The sequence below is a fragment of the Dendrobates tinctorius genome, unplaced genomic scaffold, assembly GCF_039654945.1.
Source record: "Dendrobates tinctorius isolate UK_male_01 unplaced genomic scaffold, ASM3965494v1 ptg000548l, whole genome shotgun sequence".
NCBI classification, from domain to species: Eukaryota; Metazoa; Chordata; class Amphibia; order Anura; family Dendrobatidae; genus Dendrobates; species Dendrobates tinctorius.
Window position 1 is genome coordinate 1,084,356 of NW_027362206.1, and position 26,354 is coordinate 1,110,709.

The 26,354-nt window shown below is 45.7% G+C and overlaps 1 protein-coding gene across 2 annotated transcripts in view; it reads left to right on the forward strand.

Moving 5' to 3' along the window:
- The window catches only part of LOC141078374 (uncharacterized), a 205,693-nt gene that overhangs the window by 127,509 nt on the left and 51,830 nt on the right, over nucleotides 1-26,354 (forward strand). For both annotated transcript variants that reach the window (XM_073565119.1, XM_073565120.1), the window contains 2 exons: nucleotides 12,999-13,097; nucleotides 13,717-13,808. In XM_073565119.1, the coding sequence (XP_073421220.1) occupies nucleotides 12,999-13,097; nucleotides 13,717-13,808 (191 nt within the window). The remainder of the gene's footprint in view (nucleotides 1-12,998; nucleotides 13,098-13,716; nucleotides 13,809-26,354) is intronic.

Sequence of the window (26,354 nt, forward strand, 5' to 3'; positions counted from 1 at the left end):
CGGTGGCTCTGGCTGATGGGATGATGTGGGATATTAGGGGTAGTAGTCCGGTGGCTCTGGCTGATGGGCTGATGTGGGATATTAGTGGTAGTAGTGCGGTGGCTCTGGCTGACGGGATGATGTGGGATATTAGGGGTAGTAGTGCGGTGGCTCTGGCTGACGGGACGATGTGGGATATTAGTGGTAGTAGTCCGGTGGCTCTGGCTGACGGGATGATGTGGGATATTAGGGGTAGTAGTCCGGTGGCTCTGGCCGACGGGATGATGTGGGATATTAGGGGTAGTAGTGCGGTGGCTCTGGCTGACGGGACGATGTGGGATATTAGTGGTAGTAGTCCGGTGGCTCTGGCTGACGGGACGATGTGGGATATTAGGGGTAGTAGTCCGGTGGCTCTGGCTGACGGGACGATGTGGGATATTAGGGTTAGTAGTCCGGTGGCTCTGGCTGACGGGGCGATGTGGGATATTAGTGGTAGTAGTCCGGTGGCTCTGGCTGACGGGATGATGTGGGATATTAGGGGTAGTAGACCGGTGGCTCTGGCAGATGGGCTGATGTGGGATATTGGTGGTAGTAGTCTGGCGGCTCTGGCTGACGGGATGATGTGGGATATTAGGGGTAGTAGTCCGGTGGCTCTGGCTGACGGGATGATGTGGGATATTAGTGGTAGTAGTCCGGTGGCTCTGGCTGACGGGATGATGTGGGATATTAGGGGTAGTAGTACAGTAGCTGTGGCTGACGGGATGATGTGGGATATTAGGGGTAGTAGTCCAGTTGCTCTGGCTGACGGGATGATGTGGGATATTAGGGGTAGTAGTCCGGTGGCTCTGGCTGACGAGACGATGTAGGATATTAGTGGTAGTAGTCCGGTGGCTCTGGCTGAAGGGATGATGTGGGATATTAGTGGTAGTAGTCCGGTGGCTCTGGCTGACGGGATGATGTGGGATATTAGGGGTAGTAGACCGGTGGCTCTGGCTGATGGGCTGATGTGGGATATTGGTGGTAGTAGTCTGGCGGCTCTGGCTGACGGGATGATGTGGGATATTAGGGGTAGTAGTCCGGTGGCTCTGGCTGACGGGATGATGTGGGATATTAGGGGTAGTAGACCGGTGGCTCTGGCTGACGGGATGATGTGGGATATTAGGGGTAGTAGACCGGTGGCTCTGGCTGATGGGCTGATGTGGGATATTAGGGGTAGTAGTCCGGAGGCTCTGGCTGACGGGATGATGTGGGATATTAGGGGTAGTAGACCGGTGGCTCTGGCTGATGGGCTGATGTGGGATATTGGTGGTAGTAGTCTGGCGGCTCTGGCTGACGGGATGATGTGGGATATTAGGGGTAGTAGTACAGTAGCTGTGGCTGATGGGATGATGTGGGATATTAGGGGTAGTAGTCCGGTGGCTCTGGCTGACGGGATGATGTGGGATATTAGGGGTAGTAGACCGGTGGCTCTGGCTGATGGGCTGATGTGGGATATTGGTGGTAGTAGTCTGGCGGCTCTGGCTGACGGGATGATGTGGGATATTAGGGGTAGTAGTACAGTAGCTGTGGCTGATGGGATGATGTGGGATATTAGGGGTAGTAGTCCGGAGGCTCTGGCTGACGGGATGATGTGGGATATTAGGGGTAGTAGACCGGTGGCTCTGGCTGATGGGCTGATGTGGGATATTGGTGGTAGTAGTCTGGCGGCTCTGGCTGACGGGATGATGTGGGATATTAGGGGTAGTAGTACAGTAGCTGTGGCTGATGGGATGATGTGGGATATTAGGGGTAGTAGTCCGGTCGCTCTGGCTGACGGGATGATGTGGGATATTAGGGGTAGTAGTCCGGTGGCTCTCGCTGACGGGATAATCTGGGATATTAGGTTTAGTATTCCGGTGGCTCTGGCTGACGGGATGATGTGAGATATTATAGTGAATGTGGCTATGCGGAGTGGACGGGGCTATACACTCAGCTTTATATATACTGTATATATAGATACTAGCTGAAGAGCCCGGCGCTGCCCGGGCCTAGTAACCAACTTGGGTTATAGCTAATTTTAATGATTATATTACACATAAAAACATTTCACGTCATATATTCAACACTACAGATTTGCAACACAAATTCACTAAACGATTACCCAAGTATTGATAGGATTTCAACTCATTCAAGAACCTTTTGAAAAACAACATTTTTGGTTTTTCCTTTCGGTGCAAAGATGAACAGATTTTTGGCAGTTCCAACTCTTGAACAGATCACGTAAAGTTGCCCATGAGAAAAGCATGGAGATTGCAAATCGATGCCTACTACTTTCAAGTACTGTCCCTGAGCATTGTTAATGGACATTGCAAATAGCCATTGAACTAGAAACTGGAGGCGTTTAAAATCAAAAAACAAATCAGATGGAATGAAAATGTCCTCTCCTTTGGCATATCCTGTTTCTGAGCCGTGTATCTAATCCTATCCTGTGTGATACTGTCTGCTGAGCTGTGTACCTAATCCTCTCCTGTGTGATACTTTCTGCTGAGCTGTGTACCTAATCCTCTCCTGTGTGATACTTTCTGCTGAGCCGTGTATCTAATCCTATCCTGTGTGAAACTTTCTGCTGAGCGGTGTATCTAATCCTCTCCTGTGTGATACTGACTGCTGAGCTTTGTACCTAATCCTCTCCTGTGTGATACATTCTGCTGAGCTGTGTATCTAATCCTCTCCTGTGTGATACTGTCTGCTGAGCTGTATATCTAATCCTATCCTGTGTGATACTGACTGCTGAGCTGTGTATCTAATCCTATCCTGTGTGATACTGTCTGCTGAGCCGTGTATCTAATCCTATCCTGTGTGATACTGGCTGCCGAGCTGTGTATCTAATCCTATCCTGTGTGATACTGACTGCTGAGCCGTGTATCTAATCCTATCCTGTGTGATACTGACTGCTGAGCTGTGTATCTAATCCTCTCCTGTGGGATACTGACTGCTGAGCTGTGTATCTAATCCTATCCTGTGTGATGCTGACTGCTGAGCTGTGTATCTAATCCTATCCTGCGTGATACTGACTGCTGAGACGTGTATCTAATCCTCTCCTGTGTGATGCTGACTGCTGAGCTGTGTGTCTAATCCTCTCCTGTGTGATACTGACTGTTGAGCTGTGTATCTAATCCTATCCTGTGTGATACTGACTGCTGAGCTGTGTATCTAATCCTATCCTGTGTGATACTGTCTGCTGAGCTGTGTATCTAATCCTATCCTGTGTGATACTGACTGCTGAGCTGTGTATCTAATCCTATCCTGTGTGATACTGACTGCTAAGCTGTGTACCTAATCCTCTCCTGTGTGATACTATCCTGTGTGATACTGACTGCTGAGCTGTGTACCTAATCCTCTCCTGTGTGATACTGACTGCTCAGCCGTGTATCTAATCCTCTCCTGTGTGATACTGACTGCTGTGCCGTGTATCTAACCCTATCCTGTGTGATACTGACTGCTGAGCTGTGTATCTAATCCTCTCCTGTGTGATACTGACTGCTGAGCCGTGTATCTAATCCTCTCCTTTGTGATACTGACTGCTGAGCCGCGTATCTAATCCTCTCCTGTGTGATACTGACTGCTGAGCCGTGTATCTAATCCTATCCTGTGTGATACTGGGCTCCCCCTGCAGTCTGTGTCAGAGGGTGGTCTGTGTTGGCGCGGTAATAAATTGTGTTATTTCCAGCTTTACAGACGGACGATAACACCATAGAAATGATAAGAATAATCGGCCTCAGTGACCACAACTGTTTCCAAAGAAAACTGTTGCTGATAGCGACCAATCACAGCTCAGCTCTGGGACAGCGTGGCGAGTTTTGAGTGGCGACTTTTGTGTTTCGACTTTTATGTGGCGAGGTTGGTGTATGTGTGGTGAGATGTGTGCTGAGGGTGGTAGATGTGGTGAAGCACGTGGTAGTGTGTGGCGCATTTTGTGTGTGTGTTCATATCCCCGTGTGTGGTGAGTATCCCATGTCAGGGCCCCACCTTAGCAACTGTACGGTATATACTCTTTGGCGCCATCGCTCTCATTCTTTCAGTCCCCCTTGTTCACATCTGGCAGCTGTCAATTTGCCTCCAACACTTTTCCTTTCACTTTTTCCCCATTATGTAGATAGGGGCAAAATTGTTTGGTGCATTGGAATGCGCGGGGTTAAAATTTCACCTCAAAAAATAGCCTATGACGCTCTCGGGGTCCAGACTGTTAGCGTGGCTGGTCTGGAGCCGGAATCTCCAGGAGTGGACCCTCTGGGCCGTGGCACCGAGGGGCCCCGGGCGAGCTGCCAGGTGTAACTGACCCCTATACAGGGACCGTTAGGAGCAGGCCCAGGGGTTCGAGTACCACTGTAGCCGGTACCGAGAGGGGCGGCTCAGGATGGACTGGAGTAGGAGTGTGGGACTGAAGTGTAGATGACAGAACAGAGCTGGGTAACACAGGAGACAGGAATGGAGTAAGACAGTACACTGGAACGTGGAGGGATGGCTGGAGCAGGAACACAGGAGGCAGGATTAGAGGAGGACGGAAGGACTGGAGCAGGATGGAACAGGAACACCGGAGGCAGGACTGGAGCAGGATGGAACAGGAACACCGGAGGCAGGACGGGAGTAGGACAGAAGGACTGGAGCAGGATGGAACAGGAACACCGGAGGCAGGACGGGAGTAGGACAGAAGGACTGGAGCAGGATGGAACAGGAACACCGGAGGCAGGACGGGAGTAGGACAGAAGGACTGGAGCAGGATGGAACAGGAACACCGGAGGCGGGACTGGAGCAGGATGGAACAGGAACACCGGAGGCGGGACTGGAGCAGGATGGAACAGGAACACCGGAGGCAGGACTGGAGCAGGATGGAACAGGAACACTGGAGGCAGGACTGGAGTAGGACGGAAGGACTGGAGCAGGATGGAACAGGAACACCGGAGGCGGGACTGGAGTAGGACGGCAGGGGACACGAATAGCCGGACTGCGAGGCTGCCGCAGGGAGCACACGAGAACGGGACTGTGAGACTGCAGAGAGAACACGAAGAAGCGAGGCCCAGTGTGCAAGGAAACACAATGATCAGGCGCCTCCCTCAGGGGGAAGCGGCCTGATATGCCCCTGTCTGGCCTGCCATTGGTCGGGGTGCTTCTGGGTCAGGGCATTGCCGGAGCACAAGAAGCATTACATGCAGAGACGGCGTCGGCCGCGCGCCTGTCAGAGGTGAGCACCGTGGCTGTCGGGCGGCAAGGGGCAGCGTGGGAGCGATGGCCGGGTGAGTATGCAGAGATGGCGTGGGAGCGAAGGTCGGGTGAGTATGTCGGAACGGCGTGACACAGACGTGTGACTGTGCAAAATTTTGTGTCTGTAGCTACGATGGTGCAGATGCCAATACATACACACACTTTTTCCCCATTATATAGATAGGGGCAAAATTGTTTGGTGAATTGGAACACGCGGGGTTAAAATTTCGCCTCACAACATAGCTTATGACACTCTCGGGGTCCAGACGTGCGACTTTGCAAAATTTTGTGGCTGTAGCTGCGACGGTGCAGATGCCAATCCCGGACATACACACACACACACACACACACACACACACACACACACACACACACATACATACACATACATACACATACACACACACACACACACACACACACACACACACACACATACATACACGCACACGCACACACACATATACATACACACACACACACATACATACATACATACATACATACATACACACACACACACATACATACACACACACACATACACACACACACACACACACACACACACACATACATACACGCACACGCACACACACATATACATACACACAAACACACACACACACATATACATACACACACACACATATACATACACACACACACACACACACATACATACACACACACACACACACACACACACACACATACATACATACATACATACATACACACACACATACATACATACACATACATACACACACTGAGCTTTATATCAGGGCTGTGGAGTCGGAGTAGTGGAGTCGGAGTCGGTGCTCATTTTGGTGGAGTCGGAGTTGGTATAAAATGGACCGGCTCTGACTCCTAAATATATAATAAATTGGGTACAGTAGTTCAGTGCAGAATGTGCTGAATATTTTTTCATAGGAATTTGGGAAAGTTATGAAATGTCCTATAAATGGCTGTTCTATTCCTAATCTAAGGCTACATTCACACACAGCGTTTTTCCTGTGTTTTTTGAGGATACTTTTTTCAGCTGCAAAAGCTGATCATCTTTTTAAAAAACCGCATCACCTGAAAGGTTTTTGAGCTCATAGATAATGTTTTCAATAGCAAAAGCAGATTAGAAATCTGCTCTATCTATATATTCATTTATCCATATCTGTATCCATATCTTATCTGTACCAAAAAGAATGAAAACCGGGTAGCACACAGACTAACACTTCCTGCCAGGCAAATGAGGAGGAAAGAGCGTCTCAAACATCATTAACAAGATATTTTGTGTAACAATGACAGCAGATATGTCTAACAGACGGCTCCTCCAGCTTGTTGTGAAGGACGGTGCACCATTATCACTATTGGCACGACCAGCTTTTACAGCTCTTATTGGAGAAATGGCCGCAAACTTGGTGTTTCTCTGGAAAGAGAAAGTATTAGAAAATTAGTGATTGAAGAACAAAAGGAAGATCTTAAAAAGACTCTCAAAAGACGCTTTATGTTGCTTACAATGGACGCCTGCACACGTCACAGAGTGAACTATTTTGCCATCAATGTTCGATGTTTGTGACAACAAAAATTGTTACCGAGACGCTGGCAGTAACAGATACTAAAGCTCCTCACAGCAGCCAGTTTCTCCAGGCCTTAGTGGAAAAAGTTCTGCAAGATTACGAACTCAAGAACAGTTTCTTGCTATTGTAACAGACAATGCTTCACACATAAGTCCAATTACACTGATGAATGAGAGTAATGAACAACAGCTAGAGGAACATTTAGGATTCAGTGTGTTTGAGATGGAAGGCCACAGTGCTGTTCATGTAACTGAGGAACAATCAGATATTACTACAGAAGAACAGCAACATTATACTGTAGAAATAGATGATCTTGTTGAAGCTGCTTCACACCTCTTTCCTGCTTATCACATGCGTTGTGTTGTGCACACGCTGCAGCTGGCAATAAGAGAGAGTCTGCAAGAGGGACATGCTGGAAATCTGATTGGAAAAGTGAGGAAATTGGTTATTACCGCCAGAACCCCTAAAAATGATTCCATCTTGAAGAGACGTGCTGGGAAAGGGCAATTGTTGATCAACTAAAACCGTTTCTAATAGATATGGCGAACCCTCAGGGAACCCTAAATGAAGGTCAATGGACACAGGTGGCTGAATTGAAGGAATTGCTTAATCACCCATTTACTGTGACTAAAAAATTACAAGCTGAGGATTTAACTCCTGGCATTTTCATAATGGAGTGGAAGAACTTGGTTTTTAACAGGGAGAAATGCAAAGTACTACATCTGGGCAATAAAAATGAAAAAAGCATATACAGAATGGGAGGAATAGGGCTAAGCAACAGCACATGTGAAAAAGACTTGGGTATACTAATAGATCACAGTCTGAATATGAGTCAACAGTGTGATGCAGCAGCAAAAAAGGCAAATGCAGTTCTAGGATGTATTAACAGAAGCATACAGTCTAGATCACGTGAAGTCATTATTTCCCTCTACTCCTCTTTGGTCAGACCTCATCTGGAATATTGTGTCCAGTTTTGGGCACCACATTTTAAAAAAGACATCAACAAACTAGTTTGCAAAAGAGAAGACTGAGAGGAGACTTAATAGCTGTCTACAAATATCTAAAGGGCTGTCACATTGTAGAAGGATTAACTTTATTCTCATTTGCACAAGGAAAGACTAGAAGCAATGGGATGAAACTGAATGGGAGGAGACACAGATTAGATATTAGAAAAAACTTTTTGACAGTTAGAGTGATCAATGAGTGGAACAAGCTGCCACGAGAAGTGGTGAGTTCTCCTTCAATGGAAGTCTTCAAACAGAGGCTGGACAGGCACCTGACTGGGATGATTTAGCGAATCCTGCTTTGAGCAGGGGGTTGGACCAGATGGCCCAGGAGGTCCCTTCCAACTCTACGATTCTATGATTCTATGAACTTGCTATTTTGCCTGTCCCAAAGAGGAGGTTTAATCGCAGATGGCATTTCTGCTTCAATGAAACGGAGAGAGACACAGCTATTGAAAAATATAAATTTTTCTGGCAGCTGTTTATGTGGACCCAAGTCATCGTATACTGCTTGATGATCAACAGCTTACTAAAGGAAAAGAAGCTCTGACTGAGGTAGCAGTTAGGAAGAGTGGCCTACAGGAGGACTGCCAGGCGCAAGAGGACTCGGGTCCTGACAGTGCTACTGCTGCCATATCTTCATCCTCATCAGATGAGGAGTTTGACTTTGACAAGTATTTGGATGATATGGAGCAGGCAAAGCGTTGCCGCAAGGAACAAGATTTCACTCCGTCTCCTATAGCAGCAGATTGACCAGATTTCAGCAAAATGTTTCACTTGCTCTCAAAGAAATAGAAAAATTCAACCGTTCATCAAAACTGACTGTGCACGAGGCAATTCCTTTATGCCCGGAAATTGTTAGAGATGTTCCCATGTGGTTACGGCTTTGCCTCCAGCCCAAGTTACTGTAGAGAGGTTGTTCTCTAGCCTTAAAATTATTAGGTCAGATGTGAGGTCATCTATGAGGGAGGATCTGATGGAGGCAATTCTATTTCTTAGAACAAATACATAGACTGCACAAATGTTATTTAGTATGTTTTTGTTGAAAACTGTTTTTTGCCACTTACATAGTTTATTACATAGCGATATATATATATATATATATATATATATATATATATATATATATATATATATATATATATATATATACAGAATCATAGAATCGTAGAGTTGGAAGGGACCTCCTGGGCCATCTGGTCCAACCCCCTGCTCAAAGCAGGATTCGCTAAATCATCCCATCACACTGTATATATATATATATATATATATATATATATATATATATGTAATCGATATTACATAGTGTATTACATGTTTACAATTTATTATAGTTTTTTGTGTTCTAAAGTTGTATTCCAATAAATATTATGTTCTATCTAAATATCTTAATTATTGTATCATAGAAATGATTAAATGTCTGATGTTCACATTGTACTAGAATAAATTTTTCACTTAAATATAAGCAATATATGTGGGAGTCGGAGTTGGAGTTGGAGTCGGTGTAAGGGAAATTGAGGAGTCGGAGTCCCAGGTTTGGCTTACTGACTCCACAGCCCTGCTTTATATATTAGATAATCATTATAATTTGTTTTAACTAACCGTAGTTAGTTACTATACCCAGGCAGCGCTGGGCTCTTCAGCTAGTATTATATAACACAGCCTCCCCCATAGAATATAATGTAAAATGTACCCCCCATGGTATATAACTCAGTCGCATAGTATATAGCCCAGCCCCACATGGTATCTAGCACAGTACCATATGGTATATAGCACAGCCCTCCATGGTATATAGCACAGCACCACATAGTATATAGCCCAGCTGTCATGGTTTGAACAGGGTTCTTGCCCTGCACTCACAGGGTTAAGTGTACGTGGCCTCTTTCTGGATCTGGGAGGGGTATTTATACTCACTCTTTACCAGGGTTCTCTGTCAGCTATACTGTTATTCTGGCTGTGTGTCTGACCCCCTGGTGTGCTTGTATTTTGCATTGCTTGTTTGCTTCCTGTGTATGACCCGGTCTGTCCCCTTACTCCGTACTCCGTCTCTCGTTTTGGTACTATTGTCTTTGTCGGTTCTGACCTCCTGGCTTGGCTATCGTTACTCCGTTACAGTTTGTCCCTATTGTACAGTCTATTGCCCGTTCTGGTTTTCTGATCGATTGCTGACTATCCATTCTGTCTAACCCTTTGGTATTGTCATGCGATCTCGTGCTTTGACCTCGGCTTGATCTGGTTTCTGTCTATGCCCCTTGGTAACATTGTCCAGTAGTTACCTTTCTAGGAGTTTCCCTGCAGCTCCTAGCTCTGTGGCGCTTAGGCCACGCCCCCAGCCGTCATGTGCTTCAGGTCGTGTGAGCCTGGAGCATGCATCGTCACCACTGCTGCCCCGCTCCGCAGGTATCTTTGTGCACAGTTTTTGTACTCCGGACACGCGCACTGGCTCAGTGAGCAAGTGCAGTGCGGTGTTCCTGACACCAGCATGGTATATAGCCTAGCACCATTTGGTATATAGCACAGCCCACCATGGTATATAGCACAGTACCACCATGGTATATAGCACAGCCCAGCATGGTATATAGCCCAGCATGGTATACAGCCCACCAAGGTATACAGCCCAGCACCACATGGTATATAGCCCAGCCCACCATGGTATATAGTACAGCCCACTATGGTATACAGCCTAGCACGGTATACAGCCCACCATGGTATACAGCCCAACATGGTATACAGCCCGCCATGGTATACAGCCCACCATTCCCACCCCGAGAATGGCCCCACAGTCCAGTACTCACACTGATTTAAAAAAAAACAAAAAAACACTCCTCACCCTCTCCTCGTGCCCGTGCGGCTCCTGTTTCCTGCTCTGTCTGGTACACAGTGCGCGATGACATCATCGCGCACCTGCTGTGTGTCAGAGGCAGAGCAGGGAATGATGGGAGAGGGAGCATCAGCTGACGCTCTCTCCTCCATCATTGCGTCTATGACGCCGATATAGTTCAATGAGGTGGCAGGGGGGAGTCGGCGCTGGGGAAAGGCAGGCCACCCTGCCTCACAGGGGCCCCATAGCGGCTGCGTGATGTGCCGCTAGCTGGGAGCCCCTGGGGGAGCGGGGGCCCTTGGCAGCTGTCTGGTCTGCCTGCCTCTAATGCCGGCTCTGACCAGCAATACTCCTCTTCTCCCTACATCTTTACCGCAAACCACTATGTTCATCCATACCACCCCTGTGACCGGGATGGGTAAGTGGTTGGCCGTTGTGAGCTTAATCACTGGCCCCCATACTGGTCGCATCGCCTCAGTGAAGTGCCGGCAGAAATATCCCTCAGGTGTGGTGGTAACCTGAGAGCCTGTGTCTACTAGGCAATGTACGGTACTGCTCGTCCGTTCATCTCGGCCCAGACCAAGGGACACATGGAAACGAGGTTGGTGGGACTTTCGATACTCCTTCGGGCTCCGGGCAGTGTCCCTGAGCTCGTAGCCCTCTAGTTTAACGCATGGCGCTGGAAAGGTTGGCTCTGCCAGGAGCACCACCGAGCTATATGGCATGCTTCTCCACAGTTGTAACACGTGGGGGGTCCTCTTCACCGGGTGACACTAGTCTCACGGGGAATGGTCTCCCTGTCTCGCACCGGTGGACTCGACTCTACTACAGGGGCTTTCTTGGATTCAGCCAATTCTTCACGGGTCTGTTTTATCTCCTTTCTCAAGTCTTCCACCCATTGAGGGGCCACAGCTGTGGTGGCAGCTACCTTCCCCACCGGCACTATCACTCCCTGCTTGCGTGTGCATGCCTCACTCCCGACCTCAGAGAAAGTCATGCTTGGCTTTACCCGCATGTGCTCTCACAGGGCCTGCTTCATCATCATGTCCCGCAAGCCTGTCACCAGCTGGTCTCGCAGCACTATGTCAATTGGCCCTACGCCTGTGTCATCCTTCTGATTAATGGCAGTATGGAGTTCCAGTAGGGCATTCATAAACTGCGTCACCGTCTCCCCCTCTCTTTGAACCTGGTGGAACAGTCGCATGCGCAGCTCCCTTACGTCAGTGGGGTCCCCATGTGTCTCCTCGAGTATAAGTAAAACTTTGTCCAGAGTATCTCTCGCCTGGGGAGGTCTAAGCATAAGAGTCCCGCGCCTCACCCTCTAGGGCCATCATTCCTATCTCTGCTTCCAGGGCCGGCATCATGGGGTGCATCCGCATCAGCCCTCGGATGCGCTCTGTTCAACTCCACGCATAACATTGTTCCCAGAGAATTTTGGCCAATTATTTAGCATGGCTCCCAGGGAGATGCTAGACCTGGGGCCTCCCCCAACTGCTTGGTCTGCCGCCTCCATGCCATTGTGCGACTTCATGCTAACTACACCACTTGTAAAAACCTGCGGGTACGGAGGATGTCACCATGAATCTGAGGCAGACCAAGAGTTAAAGGTTTATTTACAGGGATATTTACTCCACGCAGGGAGGAGCAACAGGGGAATAATTGCAACAAGTAAACGTAATACGGTATTTAAGGAACTAAATGAAGGCAGGAATAAACTTATCAGTCTGAAGAAGGCTTGATTGAAGGGTCTAATTCTCCAACATGGCACCATCAACAGCGGCACATGCAGTCTCTCATGTCTCTATCTGCGATGAAGAAATGGCCTCCAGGGAAAAACAACAGGATGCTGGGCGGTGAGAGGGGGTCCTGCTGTCACCACTCTTAGTCACAAGTTTACAATCAGGACGTATCACCGCAGGAACGATGCTGTGCTTCTCAGTCAGTCCAGCTACTTCTCTCAGGGGCTCAGGCCTGTCACTCCGTATGCCGGTCCTGCTCACACTAGCGACTGTCTCTGACCTGTCCGGGGAGTCTCCTCCGGTCACAGAGGCTGGCGGGTCCACGTTCACACAAAGGCCACTCACAGTGTACTGCCTGACTGTATCAGTCCTCAGCCGGAGGGCCCTCGCGTTTAAGGAATGCGGCGCAGCTGATAGCTCTCTCTCCTGCGTGCTGTACTTTCCTGCCCTAACTCTGCCCAGCTTCCTGCGCACAGCCCCTTTTACTAGGTCATCACCCCCTGCTGTCACATGGAAAGGTTGGTCCAGGTCCGATAACCTTCCCCCAGGAAACACTGCTGCCTGGCCAGGTGGTTCCAGACATGGAGCAGGAGAAGTAACCCCATTTAAGTTCTCCCTTCTCTTCACCCCCTTACAGGGTCATCCACAAGAAGCAAGCAGAAGGGCGGTGATCATAAGAAGATGGGAGGCACCAGACCAAGACCAGCGACACCCCTCGGACAAGACTGCCCCGCAGGTGAGTATAATAAACCTTATTTTTCAGTTCTTCCAGGTTGAGTTGGGGCTTGTATGCAGCATTATAGACTGCTGTATATCAGCTCTGAAAGGTGATGGTCGCATCTTATATTGGCCAAAACTGCTGATAGGTTCCCTATAAGTCTTTGCCCACAAGTGAAGAAGCAATTGAACACAAGAAACAGTGTCTGCAGCAAACCTCTGACTTCACAAGATCATCTCCAACAGCCAGGAGGTAATGAATGCATTCCCATCTGAGGGCCATGCAAAAACAAGTTCATAATCATTTAGAAACAACATTACTAAAGTTTTAACTCAGGAAGAGTTCAGAAATCAATATTTTGTGGAATAACTCTGGTTTTTAATCACAGCTTTCATGCGTCTTGGCTTGCTTGCCACCAGTCTTTCACACTGCTTCTGGCGCAAAAATTTAAGCAGTTCTTTGTTTGGTGGCTTGTTACTATCCATCATCCTCTTAATTACATTCCAGAGGTCTTCAATGGGGTTCAGGTCTGGAGAATGGGCTGGCCATGACAGGGATTGGATGTGGTGGTCTCTTCATTTTTGCCAGAGCTGTATATACAAGGGTCCTGTAATCAGTCACTGTGTATCTCCGACAGATGGATCCAGGAGGAGAAATTCCCTAGAGAGATGTGCGGCTACTCACTATTCCAGGGACTGCCCTAAGGAGAATGTCCCGGAGAATCATCAGGTAGATGACGCTATCATCTCCATCACATACGACCATAAATCATTGCAGGGGTGGACACTGACAGCTTAGGGCCCCTGTGCAAGAAATGTGTCTGGGCCCCCTCCTTTTATGGCGACAAAGATATATATGAATATATATAAATATATCTCCACACACATTCATGTATATATATTACATAGTCTCCTTTATTATGTATATTGCCGTCCCTTATTACACAGTGTCCTCTATTGTCTTGTCAGATTATCAGATATACATCCCTGTCTTTATTACATACCATCCTGTCTTGTTAGATATATAGTGCAATGACGGCTGATGGAGCATGGGAAAGCTTCCTTCCTAATGGAGGAGCAGATGGACTTGTCATCTGGTCACCGACTCCTACATCAGCAGTCATTTTATAGTCTAACAAGAGAGGGGACTATGTAATAAAAGCGAGTGCTGTGAATAGCAAAAGTAACAAGAATAAACTATGTAAGAGACAACACTGTACATAATAGCAGAGGAAGCTATATAATAAGGGACAGCATTATATATAACTGGCAAATACATAGAAGAAAAAAATTGCAGCACTCTCCATGTTGCAGAAAGTCTCAAAAAATCCTTTATTTCACCTCTAGGGTGTAGTCATTTGAGTCTGTAAAGCGGCCTTGGGATGAATGCGTGGAGTGCCGCAATTTTTTTCTTCTAAGTATTTGCAAGGACATGTCTATTTCATTGCTGAGCACCATAATATTGTTACATGTGCTGAAGGAATTCAGTTAAATAGAGGACAATTAGTCAAGAGGCATGAGACTGTTGAGTTCATTTTTTTTCCTATATATAACTAGAGAGGATGGTATGCAGTTAAGGAACAGTGTTATACATAATAAAAGAGAAAACTGTGTAACTAAGGACGGCACTATACATAATAAATGAGTACACTATATACTAAGGGACTATGCTATACATAATAAGTGAGTACACTACAACCGCTGGCAAAAATTATGGAATCACCAGCCTTGGAGGATGTTCATTCAGTTGTTTAATTTTGATAAGTACACTACCCAAACCCATTTTACTTGCCAAGAGATTGGCCACACTTTAAATGTCAATGAAACATACTGATCTCTGTAGACAATACGCTACATCTAGATCAAAAAAGTGTGATAGAAACACTCGTTAAATAAAATGCCAATTTTTATTTCAACATGTAAATATAAAATAAAGTGCCTCATACCATAAAAAGATCAGAGTTTAGCGTATACATAAGTTCAAGGAACATGAAGAAGAGACCTATATTGTTAAATGCATATCAAAATTGTGCATGAATGTTTTCTATCATGTCTGTAAAAATATTTTAGAGAAATAAATATAAGACCAAAACCATCGCTGTGATCTCATATTATTGGAAGCGCACCATATCATTGCTATGCAGAGATAAATTATCCGCTTTCAATTTATTTTTTGTATTTCCTAATAAAATCTTCCTTTTTCATAAATATTGCAACAAACCGCATGGCCTAATTGGTTGTGATTCCCATGATATTGCTTCAGATTAGCGCTACAGTGTCCACAAAATAAAACAGTGGAAAAACCGCATCAGTCAGTACGTGGCATGCTTAGCCCATTAACAACGTCTAGAGACGCCCCTGTTCATAATACAGAGAAAGTGCCACCGACATGTATCCACCTTCTGTGCTGTGTATATGTTCATTAGAAGGAATCCCTTATCGCGTGCTCCTTACTGATATTGTAAACCATACTTCACCGCAGAGTCTGCTTCCAGGGAAAGTGCCTCAATATAGACCCATAATGCAGCAGATTCCTTACAGCGTACTCCTTGTTAATAAGGGACACGGTACTTTGCCATACTTAGCCTACTGAGAAAGGTGCCTCAGTATAGACCCATAATGCAGCAGATTCCTTGCAGCGTACTCCTTGTTAATAAGTGACACGGTACTTTGCCATACTTAGCCTACTGAGAAAGGTGCCTCAGTATAGACCCATAATGCAGCAGATTCCTTACAGCGTACTCCTTGTTAATAAGGGACACGGTACTTTGCCATACTTAGCCTACTGAGAAAGGTGCCTCAGTATAGACCCATAATGCAGCAGATTCCTTACAGCGTACTCCTTGTTAATAAGGGACACGGTACTTTGCCATACTTAGCCTACTGAGAAAGGTGCCTCAGTATAGACCCATAATGCAGCAGATTCCTTACAGCGTACTCCTTGTTAATAAGTGACACGGTACTTTGCCATACTTAGCCTACTGAGAAAGGTGCCTCAGTATAGACCCATAATGCAGCAGATTCCTTACAGCGTACTCCTTGTTAATAAGGGACACGGTACTTTGCCATACTTAGCCTACTGAGAAAGGTGCCTCAGTATAGACCCATAATGCAGCAGATTCCTTACAGCGTACTCCTTGTTAATAAGTGACACGGTACTTTGCCATACTTAGCCTACTGAGAAAGGTGCCTCAGTATAGACCCATAATGCAGCAGATTCCTTACAGCGTACTCCTTGTTAATAAGGGACACGGTACTTTGCCATACTTAGCCTACTGAGAAAGGTGCCTCAGTATAGACCCATAATGCAGCAGATTCCTTACAGCGTACTCCTTGTTAATAAGTGACATGGTACTTTGCCATACTTAGCCTACTGAGAAAGGTGCCTCAGTATAGACCCATAATGCAGCAGATTCCTTACAGCGTACTCCTTGTTAATAAGTGACACGGTACTTTGCCATACTTAGCCTACTGAGAAAGGTGCCTCAGTATAGACCCATAATGCAGCAGATTCCTTACAGCGTACTCCTTGTTAATAAGGGACACGGTACTTTGCCATACTTAGCCTACTGAGAAAGGTGCCTCAGTATAGACCCATAATGCAGCAGATTCCTTACAGCGTACTCCTTGTTAATAAGTGACACGGTACTTTGCCATACTTAGCCTACTGAGAAAGGTGCCTCAGTATAGACCCATAATGCAGCAGATTCCTTACAGCGTACTCCTTGTTAATAAGGGACACGGTACTTTGCCATACTTAGCCTACTGAGAAAGGTGCCTCAGTATAGACCCATAATGCAGCAGATTCCTTACAGCGTACTCCTTGTTAATAAGTGACATGGTACTTTGCCCTACTGAGAAAGGTGCCTCAGTATAGACCCATAATGCAGCAGATTCCTTACAGCGTACTCCTTGTTAATAAGTGACACGGCACTTTGCCATACTTAGCCTACTGAGAAAGGTGCCTCAGTATAGACCCATAATGCAGCAGATTCCTTACAGCGTACTCCTTGTTAATAAGTGACACGGTACATTGCCATACTTAGCCTACTGAGGAAGGTGCCTCAGTATAGACCCATAATGCAGCAGATTCCTTACAGCGTACTCCTTGTTAATAAGTGACACGGTACTTTGCCCTACTGAGAAAGGTGCCTCACTATAGACCCATAATGCAGCAGATTCCTTACAGCGTACTCCTTGTTAATAAGTGACATGGTACTTTGCCATACTTAGCCTACTGAGAAAGGTGCCTCAGTATAGACCCATAATGCAGCAGATTCCTTACAGCGTACTCCTTGTTAATAAGTGACACGGTACTTTGCCCTACTGAGAAAGGTGCCTCAGTATAGACCCATAATGCAGCAGATTCCTTACAGCGTACTCCTTGTTAATAAGTGACACGGCACTTTGCCATACTTAGCCTACTGAGAAAGGTGCCTCAGTATAGACCCATAATGCAGCAGATTCCTTACAGCGTACTCCTTGTTAATAAGTGACACGGTACTTTGCCATACTTAGCCTACTGAGGAAGGTGCCTCAGTATAGACCCATAATGCAGCAGATTCCTTACAGCGTACTCCTTGTTAATAAGTGACACGGTACTTTGCCATACTTAGCCTACTGAGGAAGGTGCCTCAGTATAGACCCATAATGCAGCAGATTCCTTACAGCGTACTCCTTGTTAATAAGGGACACGGTACTTTGCCATACTTAGCCTACTGAGAAAGGTGCCTCAGTATAGATGCATAATGCAGCAGATTCCTTGCAGCGTACTCCTTGTTAATAAGTGACACGGTACTTTGCCATACTTAGGCTACTGAGAAAGGTGCATCAGTATAGACCCATAATGCAGCAGATTCCTTACAGCGTACTCCTTGTTAATAAGTGACACGGTACTTTGCCATACTTAGGCTACTGAGAAAGGTGCCTCAGTATAGACCCATAATGCAGCAGATTCCTTACAGCGTACTCCTTGTTAATAAGTGACACGGTACTTTGCCATACTTAGGCTACTGAGAAAGGTGCATCAGTATAGACCCATAATGCAGCAGATTCCTTACAGCGTACTCCTTGTTAATAAGTGACACGGTACTTTGCCATACTTAGGCTACTGAGAAAGGTGCCTCAGTATAGACCCATAATGCAGCAGATTCCTTACAGCGTACTCCTTGTTAATAAGTGACACGGTACTTTGCCATACTTAGCCTACTGAGAAAGGTGCCTCAGTATAGACCCATAATGCAGCAGATTCCTTACAGCGTACTCCTTGTTCATAAGTGACACGGTACTTTGCCATACTTAGCCTACTGAGAAAGGTGCCTCAGTATAGACCCATAATGCAGCAGATTCCTTACAGCGTACTCCTTGTTAATAAGTGACACGGTACTTTGCCATACTTAGCCTACTGAGAAAGGTGCCTCAGTATAGACCCATAATGCAGCAGATTCCTTACAGCGTACTCCTTGTTAATAAGTGACACGGTACTTTGCCATACTTAGCCTACTGAGAAAGGTGCCTCAGTATAGACCCATAATGCAGCAGATTCCTTACAGCGTACTCCTTGTTAATAAGTGACACGGTACTTTGCCATACTTAGCCTACTGAGAAAGGTGCCTCAGTATAGACCCATAATGCAGCAGATTCCTTACAGCGTACTCCTTGTTAATAAGGGACACGGTACTTTGCCATACTTAGCCTACTGAGAAAGGTGCCTCAGTATAGATGCATAATGCAGCAGATTCCTTGCAGCGTACTCCTTGTTAATAAGTGACACGGTACTTTGCCATACTTAGCCTACTGAGGAAGGTGCCTCAGTATAGACCCATAATGCAGCAGATTCCTTACAGCGTACTCCTTGTTAATAAGGGACACGGTACTTTGCCATACTTAGGCTACTGAGAAAGGTGCCTCAGTATAGACCCATAATGCAGCAGATTCCTTACAGCGTACTCCTTGTTAATAAGTGACACGGTACTTTGCCATACTTAGGCTACTGAGAAAGGTGCATCAGTATAGACCCATAATGCAGCAGATTCCTTACAGCGTACTCCTTGTTAATAAGTGACACGGTACTTTGCCATACTTAGCCTACTGAGGAAGGTGCCTCAGTATAGACCCATAATGCAGCAGATTCCTTACAGCGTACTCCTTGTTAATAAGGGACACGGTACTTTGCCATACTTAGCCTACTGAGAAAGGTGCCTCAGTATAGATGCATAATGCAGCAGATTCCTTGCAGCGTACTCCTTGTTAATAAGTGACACGGTACTTTGCCATACTTAGGCTACTGAGAAAGGTGCATCAGTATAGACCCATAATGCAGCAGATTCCTTACAGCGTACTCCTTGTTAATAAGTGACACGGTACTTTGCCATACTTAGGCTACTGAGAAAGGTGCCTCAGTATAGACCCATAATGCAGCAGATTCCTTACAGCGTACTCCTTGTTAATAAGTGACACGGTACTTTGCCATACTTAGGCTACTGAGAAAGGTGCATCAGTATAGACCCATAATGCAGCAGATTCCTTACAGCGTACTCCTTGTTAATAAGTGACACGGTACTTTGCCATACTTAGGCTACTGAGAAAGGTGCCTCAGTATAGACCCATAATGCAGCAGATTCCTTACAGCGTACTCCTTGTTAATAAGTGACACGGTACTTTGCCATACTTAGGCTACTGAGAAAGGTGCCTCAGTATAGACCCATAATGCAGCAGATTCCTTACAGCGTACTCCTTGTTAATAAGTGACACGGTACTTTGCCATACTTAGGCTACTGAGAAAGGTGCATCAGTATAGACCCATAATGCAGCAGATTCCTTACAGCGTACTCCTTGTTAATAAGTGACACGGTACTTTGCCATACTTAGGCTACTGAGAAAGGTGCCTCAGTATAGACCCATAATGCAGCAGATTCCTTACAGCGTACTCCTTGTTAATAAGTGACACGGTACTTTGCCATACTTAGCCTACTGAGAAAGGTGCCTCAGTATAGACCCATAATGCAGCAGATTCCTTACAGCGTACTCCTTGTTAATAAGGGACACGGTACTTTGCCATACTTAGCCTACTGAGAAAGGTGCCTCAGTATAGATGCATAATGCAGCAGATTCCTTGCAGCGTACTCCTTGTTAATAAGTGACACGGTACTTTGCCATACTTAGGCTACTGAGAAAGGTGCATCAGTATAGACCCATAATGCAGCAGATTCCTTACAGCGTACTCCTTGTTAATAAGTGACACGGTACTTTGCCATACTTAGGCTACTGAGAAAGGTGCCTCAGTATAGACCCATAATGCAGCAGATTCCTTACAGCGTACTCCTTGTTAATAAGTGACACGGTACTTTGCCATACTTAGCCTACTGAGAAAGGTGCCTCAGTATAGACCCATAATGCAGCAGATTCCTTACAGCGTACTCCTTGTTAATAAGTGACACGGTACTTTGCCATACTTAGCCTACTGAGAAAGGTGCCTCAGTATAGACCCATAATGCAGCAGATTCCTTGCAGCGTACTCCTTGTTAATAAGTGACACGGTACTTTGCCATACTTAGCCTACTGAGAAAGGTGCCTCAGTATAGACCCATAATGCAGCAGATTCCTTACAGCGTACTCCTTGTTAATAAGTGACACGGTACTTTGCCATACTTAGCCTACTGAGAAAGGTGCCTCAGTATAGACGCATAATGCAGCAGATTCCTTACATCGTACTCCTTGTTAATAAGTGATACGGTACTTTGCCGTACTTGGCCTACTGAGAAAGGTGCCTCAGTATAGACCCATAATGCAGCAGATTCCTTACAGCGTACTCCTTGTTAATAAGTGACACGGTACTTTGCCATACTTAGCCTACTGAGAAAGGTGCATCAGTATAGACCCATAATGCAGCAGATTCCTTACAGCGTACTCCTTGTTAATAAGTGATACGGTACTTTGCCGTACTTGGCCTACTGAGAAAGGTGCCTCAGTATAGACCCATAATGCAGCAGATTCCTTACAGCGTACTCCTTGTTAATAAGTGACACGGTACTTTGCCATACTTAGCCTACTGAGAAAGGTGCCTCAGTATAGACCCATAATGCAGCAGATTCCTTACAGCGTACTCCTTGTTAATAAGTGACACGGTACTTTGCCATACTTAGCCTACTGAGAAAGGTGCCTCAGTATAGATGCATAATATGGTGAGAATGCCGCACTAATTAGTGAATTCCATATTTTGCACAAAGAAGACAAAAAGCACACTAAGGCAGTTCCCAATACTGCCATATGCTTTGCACAATGCAAAGTCTCATTATGAGTGTAGACCAAAGCATATAGCAACGGCTGCACATAAAGCTACGCTCTATCACGCCTCACGACCAGACATGCAAGTCACACTATAAAGGTGTCATAAATACATATTACCTGTTCCCAGCTCTTGCTACATAGATGCCAAATGGCCCGCTAAAGATTCTAAACCCCGACGCGCGTTTCGCTGTCAATGCTTCCTCCAGGGGGTGTGTGTATGTAATGGGCCGTAACCATATTTGTATCAACTGCTGACCAAAGATAATAAGCAGGGTTTGGCCATAGTAGCTCGTTCATTCATACATTTTCTCACTAGTTGCAGCCAAATTAGGATAGAGGGCAGGTGGCATAGTGACCGCCGTTGCACCGCATTAAATTGTAACCCAGCAGTGCTGACAGCTGCCGGACCACATTAAATCATGACAATGTGATGCTAACACTCTCCAATTTCTTGCAGTACCTTCAGCCATCGCAGTGCACAGCATTGCACCGCATTTATATATAACAAAGCAACGCTGACAGCCGCCAGACCCCGTGAAATCATAGCGGAGTGATGTTCACATGCGGCAAATATCATCTAATTTCTTTTACCAATTTTCAGTATTTATGGCCCAATTGAATTCACAGTTGAGCGACATACTGCCTGTGGCTCATAGCACAGTCAGATCCCAGCAGTGCGGTGTTAGCATGCTGAGCAGTGTCTCCAGCGTCAGCCACCCATTTCACAGATCAGCCAGTCTATAGGAAGTAGATGATGAATGGCAGCCGCCTAACCTCACGACTGTAGCGCGGACACGGCAGGTCATCACTAGCGATCTCCATCACCTGCAGCTGCCAACATGACCGACGCACTTGGACCAACGTTCTCCATCCTACACACTCCCAACACTGTGAATGGAGAGCACCGTACACGGAAATATACTCCTAGGAAGACACACAGCTTTCTACAATAGCTGTGCACTACATTCAGACAATCACGGGGCAGACGTGACTAATGTGAGCACCCAGCACATCTGCAGCAGACACAGCACAGTGGCGGCTATCTTCCCACTGTTTTATCTGCAGAGTTTCCCAGCAGTGGATATTTGATTTCAGATAAATATTGAAGATGATGTTTATAAAAAATTGTACAGACCCGAATCGATAAGAAAAGGAAGGGAAAATATTAAAGTAATATTAATAAAAAATGATAATATATGAAAAACACAAAAGAAAGGGTGACCAAATAAATGTAAATACTGTATAGAGAAGAAATGTTCGCCTGGCCACCTAATGACAGTATGGGTGCTGATCGGCCCCTGCAGGTGGGAACCAAACTCAGCCATTCCACAGATCGGCAGATCGGACAGCACCAGTCCTCTCTATAGGCACAATGTGTAATATAGGGGATGAATGGGATAATTCATCGAAGATTTATATTGCTGCAAGTGTATAAGCTTACAAAAATGAGACTAAAAAAGTGTAACAAAGCTAATCAGTGACATAGAACTGCTGATAGTAAATAAAGACACACCATCAGTGAACTATAGTGAATGGACTGTGAAAAGGAGCCTATGTGGGTGCAAAAACATGAAAAACTAAAAATAGTATAACAAGAAATATCGATAATAATAATATACCCTCATAAAAAATACTAACATAAAACCCCATTATATCAAATATTTACCAAATTTTACAATTGCCATCTACAACTGTAGAGAGCTCGGAACTCGGCTCCATTTCTCTAGTGAGGAGACAACCTTCCATATCTCATGGCTTGTAATGTCCCTGCATGGCACAACTGTAACACGCCATCCTAACTGAAGACATGGCAGCTATGATGAAAGGGAATCTGTCACCCCTTGTTTGAGTTGTCATATAATGATATCATTCAATTGTGTGTCACATAAGGATTCTCTTAGTACCTTTGCTTCCCCCTGACCCCGCACCTTTTTTACATCGGTTCAGATGTATGTAAACTGCCACAGTCTGGTCCGATGGGCGGGGCTTATTCACCTGCTCCCCCCCCCCTGTCTTGCTCTACGTATTTCTTCTTGTGTAGAGCAAGACATGGTGGGGGGAGCAGGTGAATAAGCTCCGCCCATTGGACCGGACTGTGGCAGTTTACATACATCTGAACCGATGTAAAAAAGGTATTTATGCATGAAAGGTGCGGGGTCAGGGGGAAGCAAAAGTACTAAGAGAATCCCTATGTGACACACAATTGAATGATATCATTATATGATATCTCAAAAAAGGGCTGACAGATTCCCTTTAAGTCATATCATAGAAGAATATAACTGTCATGATACCAGTGCTGGGTGACCGGCACTGCTGGGGTTAATGTTCTGATCGCAGTGCAGACTCCCACCTGCACACCTGGGACCTATTATGGTGGCCTCTCATTGGTTCTGGGGAGGCTTCTTATAGCCTCAGGAAGCTCCCATCCCCCGTCAGTTATACTCTTGCCCTTGGCATTGTGTGGTGACCCATGAGTGTGTTTGTGCTGTGTTCTGGTTGCTTGATTCTCTGTGTGCGACTCGGTCTGTTCTCTGGATTCTGCTTTGGATTCTGCTTGGTACCTTCTACGTCTGTTTGGTTTTGATCTCTGCTTGGCCCTGACTATCCGTTCTGTCTTATCCCTGGTACTTTACTGATATCTCTGTGTATGACCTTTGGCTTTGTCTGACCTCCCGTCTGTTTATCCCTCCTGTACCTCGCTTGCCTGTATTGTGCCCGACCCCCGCTTTGCCCGACTTTGAGTTTTCTACCTTCTTTGAAAGCAGGATGGTAAGCCCCGCCCCCTTGCAGTCACATGACCGTTCACATGATCGTAGGTCCTGTGCCGGCTTGCTAAACTTCTACATTCAGGTCCCGTGCATCTTTATTTTCCGGCTGTTCTTGTCCCCAGGAGTCCCTACGGTGCGGGTGAGTCCCTGCTTAGCGGAGGCTGTACGCCAGCGCTGTCAGGACCCTGACAATAACCACTGAGATACAGAGCGGACGGCACCGCTTTTCCCTTACATGCACAGGTGGTGTTTGGCCGGCAGTAGATCCATACAGGGCTTTTCCCGGGTGCTTGACCTCGTAGCAATCAATCTTAAGCTCCGAACAGAAGAAAATGGTCGCACTCCACGGGATAAATTATGTTCGTTTTATTGACACATCAAATTACATGTCAAGTCGGAGTTGTGGTGACAAAAGTGCAGAGCGGCTGACAACGGCCGTTTCGTGCTATTGAAGCGCTTCTACGGGTCAGAGTGTAGGGGAAGTGGCGGATTCATATGCACCTCGCATCTCCATCTCTCCTCCTACCTCAGCTGTTGTCTAAAGTGACAAGTGAATGAAAACCATGTGAAACGCATGACACACACACCATACAGTTTCAACTTACCATCTGCCGGCGGGCAAAAAAATTAATTGCTAGATGAGATAAAACTAACATTACTTTGGTCATAGCATGTGAAAGACCTAATACGATTAGACTCACCCTCCATGGGAAGAGTACGGCACCAATATATTATACACATAAATAAATTCCTGCTATACAACAAGTGCCGTCATCTCTCTAATCCACGCACAGTAACGATTATTATCACATCCTCAATTGATGAGAAAGCCCAACATGAAACTTTTCTAATATAAATGTAACAGAATATCTGTTCTTAATTTATTTATTCTTTTTTCACACCCTAGTACAGACTTCCCTGGACGGAATGTAGCCTCATTTATTATGTAATGTTACATGACTAAAACCTTTATGGCAAAAAACTTGTTCACAATATTTCCATAGATATAAAGACCATTCTGTGGTTTATTCGTACTCTATAGCGGTCACGAATCTCAATGTCCATGTTATGGGGACCAATTATTAACATTTATCTACATTTTTCGCCTAATATATAATTATGGAAATCATTACAGAAAACTCGCCACATCGACCCTGTCGCTAAAACCTATCGGACCTGTCGCCTGTGTGTCTAAAATCCATTTGGATTCTCGTCTGAGTTTTATTAAGGTTCCCCCCTTGTGGTGGCGAAGATACTTTTTCAATTCCCGTGAAGGAAAGAACACGAGGATCCGTTCCGTGTGCACTCCTAACATGGCTGATCTAACGTGGAACCCTTTACCTGTTTTTATTGATTTAAAGTGTTCTCGAAATCGGACATATTGGGGACGTATTGTTTTACCGATATAGAAAAAACGACATGGGCAAAAAATCACATAAACCACATGATCCGCTCTACATGTGATGAAATCTGTGGCTGTGTCTCTAAATGCCCCCATGTGTAATGTGCGATCGGGGTGATGACGCCTACAATCCGCACAATGCCCACACTTGGAATTTCCTTTTGGGGTTCCTCTTTCTAACCAAGTATCCCGTTTAGTCATCACTCGATTCTGGAGCAGAATATCCCTGATTCTTGTCCTACGTCTGCTCGACATAAGAGGTCCTCTCGATACGATAGCACTAATGTCTTTGTCCTGTTCTACAATAGGCCAGGTTCTTCTAAGTATTGATCTTATTTGGCGATCCATAGGACCGTATCAAAAACAAAAAGTGACTCTTTTTTCTGTCTTACTCTGTCTTTGTCGTCTCTATTGTTGTCCTCTATCTGGGATTTCACTTTCTGAAGTGTAGCGTCAGGCAGAGTACGCGGGTGTCCCCGCTGTCTCAATCTATGATATAATTCCCGTGATTGCCTTTCTACCCCTTCTGGGGTGTTGTTCAGACGATAAACTCCTAAAAATTGGCTGTACGGCAACGCATTAACTGTGTGAGGAGGATGGAAACTATCGTATCTTAAAATGGAATTGTTCGCTAACGTTTCCTATAAACTGATGTGCAAATGATGTCATCCTTAATCTCTAATAAAACGTCCAGAAATTCTAACTTCGCTCCCCCAAATGTGTGTGTGAAAATCATGTTCATTTCGTTCACTTTATTTAAATAATTGACAAAATCCTCAAAAATTTCCCGAGAGCCCTCCCAAATTATGAACACGTC